This window comes from Galeopterus variegatus, unplaced genomic scaffold, assembly GCF_000696425.1.
Source record: "Galeopterus variegatus unplaced genomic scaffold, G_variegatus-3.0.2 Scaffold5796, whole genome shotgun sequence".
NCBI lineage: Eukaryota > Metazoa > Chordata > Mammalia > Dermoptera > Cynocephalidae > Galeopterus > Galeopterus variegatus.
Window position 1 is genome coordinate 74,126 of NW_007731907.1, and position 6,562 is coordinate 80,687.

At 41.6% G+C, this 6,562-nt stretch overlaps 1 protein-coding gene across 1 annotated transcript in view; it reads right to left on the reverse strand.

The window, feature by feature from the left end:
• LOC103605414 (uncharacterized protein C3orf67 homolog) overlaps nt 1-5,513 on the reverse strand; it is a 27,142-nt gene extending 21,629 nt beyond the window's left edge. The window contains exons 1-3 of the mRNA XM_008589996.1: nt 5,385-5,513; nt 2,305-2,394; nt 1,319-1,412 (exon numbers count right to left, since the gene is read on the reverse strand). Coding sequence (XP_008588218.1) covers nt 1,319-1,412; nt 2,305-2,394; nt 5,385-5,405 — 205 coding nt within the window. The 5' untranslated portion in view covers nt 5,406-5,513. The remainder of the gene's footprint in view (nt 1-1,318; nt 1,413-2,304; nt 2,395-5,384) is intronic.
• Between the last annotated feature and the right edge of the window lie 1,049 nt (nt 5,514-6,562).

Consider the following 6,562-nt stretch of genomic DNA (forward strand, 5'->3'; position numbering starts at 1 on the left):
GTCTCTTGTAAGAATAATAAACTACAGTTTCAGACATGTTTCCCTGGCTCATCTTAGTTCACCTCATTTATAAGTATAAATTTACATGAAAATGAAAAAAAACTCTGCCATTAAAAATACACACATATATACACACACAAACAGGAATTATGAAGTAATAAGCTGATAAAAGTTCTTTTAATGATGATTATCTGTTCTCTTTGAGATTCTATTTTTTATTTTAATTTAGAAAGATACACTTTAAAATAAATAATCTTCCATCTATAACTTCCATGGTTTAATTTAAGTATTCAAAACCTAAAATATGCAGGAAGTAGCTCAAAATGGTATATAAAGCACAGAGTCTAAATAAGTTTAGAAAACTGAATTAAAATTAGAAAATCAGGTACCAACAACAGTTCTTTTCATAGCACCTGGTGCATAGTACACATTTAATAAATATTCTTAATGAACGAAGGAAGGAATGAGTAAATGATGAATATAAAAGAATTGTCTTCTCATATTTGCTAAATAACCTGAAATCTATGTTTAAAACATAGGATATAGTTGATGAAAAATCTGATTAATCATTCTGATAAATAATATTTCTTAAATCACATCAGTTTACTCAAAGCCTAACCTGGTACCATAGCCTTGAATTTTAAACTCATCGCTGCCAGTAAATGGCCTTCAAATCCTAAATTTAGGTGATCTTGCAGGGTTCCTTCTGCTTTAAAATGCTCATCATATAATTTCCAAAGTAAAAAAGAACTGAAATCGACTCTTTGGACTTTTGTTAAATAACACATTCATATCTATACTTATTAGACATTAATATTCCCAAAGGTATATGAGTTGACTTGTCACTAAGTAATGACAATATAGTATTTTTGATAACTGTCTTTCTTACATATTAATTTTCTGTAATTTAGAAACTCCTGAGTTTATTTCAAAGCTTAACCTTAACTACCTGATTTCCTGATGAGGAATCAACCTCAGTTTGTTCATCTATAAAAGTGCTATTGTGAGGATTAAAAGAGTTAATAAATGGAGAATGATTAGGAAGTCCCTGGTGATCAATAAATATTGTTATTATTGTAATTAGTGGCTACTAAGTAATCTTCTAAATTTTAAAAATACTTCTAAATTCTAATAGATAGTGAGGCAGAATATATTTTTAAAAGGGCCTAGCATAGTGCCTGGCATACAATTACATTCTTAAAAAAAAAAAAAAAAATCACCTTATAGCACCAGATGTCAGTAGAAGTCATACCAATGAGACAAAAAAGCATAACTTAAGAATCAAATGTTGAGCTTCAATATTAAAAATATTACTTACAAATTTGCTTATTTTCCTTTGGTAACTGAATTCTGTTTGTTTGGCTGCTGCCTTCTAGGACAAACACAAAACTTTTAACTTCTTTGTCAAACTCCTAGAGAACAAAATAAAAACAGTGGTAATCAAAGCATATTTTATTTGGCTTCTACTATAAAACTGGAACTACAAATCCACAGGAAAAAAGTCCCACATTCAAATGACTTAAAAGTAGGCTCAGGCCTTAATACGCCTATCCTGAGACCTGCTAGGAACCACAATACAGAGGCATCGTAAAAAGACAGGAAACAAGGGCATTCAAGGTTTTGACCGAAAAGTGGTTGAAATCATGAACTTGGATCGTGAGCTGGAGAGAAAGGAAGTTAAGACAGAAAAAATAAAACTAAACACAGGGGAAAGTAGAATAATTAATGTCCTGAAGGTTCCAATTAGATTGAATAACATAGTAGGAGTAAATAAGCAAGAGGAACTTAAGAATCAAAGACTGGGATCAGAGAGGGATGTCTCAATGTCTCACAGTAATTTCGGAGGTCCTGCAGCTTGTGGTGATGAGGTCAAGGGTGTGACAGTGGGAATAAATGTTTAGGTAGAGTAGAAAAGGTCATTAAAGATAAAGAAATCAAGAAACTAAGAAACTCAGGCCTTGGAGAGATTTTCCTCACAGATATTGAAGTCACATTTGGAGTGCAGAGAAGGATTATGAGCCCTGCAGGCCTTGGAGAGATTTTCCTCACAGATATTGAAGTCACATTTGGAGTGCAGAGAAGGATTTGGAGTGCAGAGAAGGATTATGAGCCCTATGCCAAAGTCTTAAACAACTGAGGGATATTGCCTAAGAGGGCTGCAGCCAACAATGTCATGAAAGGGTTTTAGAGTGAAAGAACAGGAAAAATAGTTTTGAAACCTCATCAAGCTCTTTTTTTTTTTTTCTATAACCTTTATTAACATTTCTTTCCAGGATTTATGTGGCTCTAATTTCTAACACTTACTTTCCAAATGACAGATGGACTGCCAAGGATCTTCCATTTTGCTCCAGGATTTTTTCCCTGAGCACTAAAGATTTCAACAAATGCACCTCCCTAAAAAATAAAAACAAAATATTTAAATTAAAATGAAAGACAATGCCAAGGAGGAAATATTATCCTTCACATAGTCTATAACCAGTGTTCCAGGCATCTGTCAGTTAAATAGATCTGGGAGGAAACATTATCCCTGTTATTACTCCTACTTTATACCTTGATTATATCTAAGCCACAACCATTTTCATTCGGGTCACCTTGGATTAATGGTTTAAGAAATGTATTTTTAAAGCATGATAAACATTAAATAAATTGTGCCATACAGACCTTACAATCTCTCAGTGTGGGGCTCATTTACTTGACATGTACAGATCATTCTTGCAAAAATTCTATGCAACCCAGACTAAAGGGTTTAAACTCAATTCTCAAAACAAGTCAATAAATTCTGATAATTATCTCTGAATACAAGCTTTCTAGTTATACTGATCACAGTTCCAACACTGGCTTTTTATCTATCTGACCTTGGAGTTACTTAACTTCTTGATTCTCCATCTGTAAAATAAATTGTTGGATTACACAGGATATAGTAAACCCAACCATCAAGCACAATACTTGGCTCTTAGCAAGGGCTCAATACTGCCATCAAAGATCATTCAAAAAACAGTAAATTAAATAGTTTAGAACTGGTCAATAAAAAGGTCTAGGAAGGATTCAGGAGGAATTCTTATTTTTGCATTCCTACAAGGTGTTTTCATATATTTAATAAAAATTAATTTGGAGATCTATAAAATATGTACAAGAAAAATTGAGAATCATTTCTGTAGATAGGCTACTTGTTCCCATTGTAAACCTGAAAACATGGAGGGATACACTTATGTAAAAACACCAAAGATATTACTGAATGTATATAGGCTTTAATTATAAAAAAGGGGAATTAAAACAAGATGATTATCTCTGAGGAAAGATTTATTACAAAAATTGAGAATCTGAAATGAAGACTAAATATGATTTGAATTATAAGCAACACACAAGTAAATCTGATTTTTGTGAAGAAATTTTAATTTTTTTCAATAATATAAAGATATTTTCACTTCTGAGTTTTAACATGTTAATCACCTGAAGTTAAAACATTTTATTTCTTCTTCCTTATGCAGTATCATATGCAAACAGTATATGGGATAGAATTACTATAGCTTCTAAGGACAGGGCATATTTCACTCTGAATTTTAAATTTGAAACGATGGTTTTTTTTTTTTAAGAGAAAAATTTTTATATTTGGTAAGATAGCCAACTTTTTCTCCCCCACTTCTTTTTGCTTTCCCAGTTTCCTGCTGTGGAAATATGCTTTTTTATAACAATATACTTCACCCATATAAAGTGAGATAAACTCTAAAATTGTTCTAACCCATTNGAGAATCATTTCTGTAGATAGGCTACTTGTTCCCATTGTAAACCTGAAAACATGGAGGGATACACTTATGTAAAAACACCAAAGATATTACTGAATGTATATAGGCTTTAATTATAAAAAAGGGGAATTAAAACAAGATGATTATCTCTGAGGAAAGATTTATTACAAAAATTGAGAATCTGAAATGAAGACTAAATATGATTTGAATTATAAGCAACACACAAGTAAATCTGATTTTTGTGAAGAAATTTTAATTTTTTTCAATAATATAAAGATATTTTCACTTCTGAGTTTTAACATGTTAATCACTTGAAGTTAAAACATTTTATTTCTTCTTCCTTATGCAGTATCATATGCAAACAGTATATGGGATAGAATTACTATAGCTTCTAAGGACAGGGCATATTTCACTCTGAATTTTAAATTTGAAACGATGGTTTTTTTTTTTTAAGAGAAAAATTTTTATATTTGGTAAGATAGCCAACTTTTTCTCCCCCACTTCTTTTTGCTTTCCCAGTTTCCTGCTGTGGAAATATGCTTTTTTATAACAATATACTTCACCCATATAAAGTGAGATAAACTCTAAAATTGTTCTAACCCATTTAATGATATCAAATGGGATAGAAAAGAGAATTGTAGAATACTCGGAGAACACTCATAAGGAGGCAGGTAGTGATTCATGAAAGGGTACAAGCAACAGAGAGTGGAGACCAGTGAAGGGCTGTTTAGGCCCAGTCGAAAAAGTTCATCATAACAGCAGCATGGTAAACAGACTGTAAATGGGAGGTGTAACCTCAAGCAGAGTTGAGGAGGAAAGAGCAGGAGGCTAGGTCCAAGCAAGAGGAAGAAGAGAGATGCCCAGCTAGGTGATGAATCCAGGTCATGCATGGAGACACTCTAGGATACTCAAGGTAACTGAGGAAGACCCAGAAACAATGTTTCTCCAAGTGTGATCCCTTGGACCACCTGCATCAGAACCACTTGGGGCGTGTTGTTAAAAAGGTAAATTAACTGACCCCATCTACAAAGATTCTGCTTCACTAGATCTGGGGTGAAGGTCAGGAAATCTTCATTTTTACACGCACTCCAAGTGATCCTGACGTACCTCAATGTTGAAGATTCCATGTTTAAGATTTCCAAAACTGACCCCCAGTTTTGGAAAAGAAAATAGCAAGTGTTTATTTTCGTTCTTGGCTTAACCCATTCATGCATTCATTCATTCATTCACTCTTCTAAACAGTTTCTGAGATATCAGTGTGTTATCAATAGTGAGTACCCCAGGCACCTGTTAAAATGCAAAATTTCTGGGCCCTGCCCTCAATGTTCTGATTCGGGAAGTCTGGATGCGGTTGAAGATTTGCATTTTAATCAGAACCATAGGCAATTCACACATCTCGAGAATCCCTGAGCTGGGGAGTGAAGAAAAGCCAAATCATACGCCTAGACCTTCGTTGCTTTTTTGCCCCCCACTTTCTGTCCCGGGATCACTCATCTATTAATTCCTTCTTACCCCGTATTTGGGGTTGGGGTGGGGGTGGGGGGGAAGAGGTAGCAGGAAGCGCTTTATCCACACCCTGATCACGAGCTACCTCACCCGAAGAGAAAGCTATAGACACGTTGGAGAACCGTTTCGGGTTACCTGGTACTCATTTTTGAACATTCCCGCAGGGGTCCCGGGGCTTGGGGGGCACACACAGTTCAGGGCTTCCAGCGAGTGCCGTGACCCTGACGGCTGGAAATCGGCGGGCGGGAACGCCGGAGCCCGGCGGGCGGGAACGCCGGAGCCCGGCGGGCGGGAACGCCGGAGCCCGGCGGGCGGGAACGCCGGAGCCCGGCGGGCGGGAACGCCGGAGCCCGGCGGGCGGGAACGCCGGAGCCCGGCGGGCGGGAACGCCGGAGCCCGGCGGGCGGGAACGCCGGAGCCCGGCGGGCGGGAACGCCGGAGCCCGGCGGGCGGGAACGCCGGAGCCCGGCGGGCGGGAACGCCGGAGCCCGGCGGGCGGGAACGCCGGAGCCCGGCGGGCGGGAACGCCGGAGCCCGGCGGGCGGGAACGCCGGAGCCCGGCGGGCGGGAACGCCGGAGCCCGGCGGGCGGGAACGCCGGAGCCCGGCGGGCGGGAACGCCGGAGCCCGACGGGCGGGGAAAGGGTTTCGTGCTTGGCCCCGACTCGGGCAGGCTCTTCTCCGCCCCTACGGCCCCTGCTCAGCCCCACCTCTGGCCCCGACCGGCACCATCGCGGCCGCCGCCTCCGGGGCGCCCCGGTCTAGGGAGGGCGCAGCTGCCTGGGCGTGCTCCAGGCCGTCCCCGGGGAGTGACTGTATGCGTAACCTACGTGACCGGGCGCCCTGCCGCTCGGCTACAGACAACCGCCGTCTCTCCCAAGAATGGCGCCCGGCGGGCGGGAACGCCGGAGCCCGACGGGCGGGGAAAGGGTTTCGTGCTTGGCCCCGACTCGGGCAGGCTCTTCTCCGCCCCTACGGCCCCTGCTCAGCCCCACCTCTGGCCCCGACCGGCACCATCGCGGCCGCCGCCTCCGGGGCGCCCCGGTCTAGGGAGGGCGCAGCTGCCTGGGCGTGCTCCAGGCCGTCCCCGGGGAGTGACTGTATGCGTAACCTACGTGACCGGGCGCCCTGCCGCTCGGCTACAGACAACCGCCGTCTCTCCCAAGAACAGCGGGCGGGCGTCGCTGCGCCCCGCCCCCAATCCGATCGGAATGGGGCGGGGCTGAGCGCCTTCAACGTTCCGGGCGCGCCCATTGGCTCCCACGAGTGCCGGCGCGCGTTGCGTCACCTAGGCTTCTCGCCGAGGGGCACGTA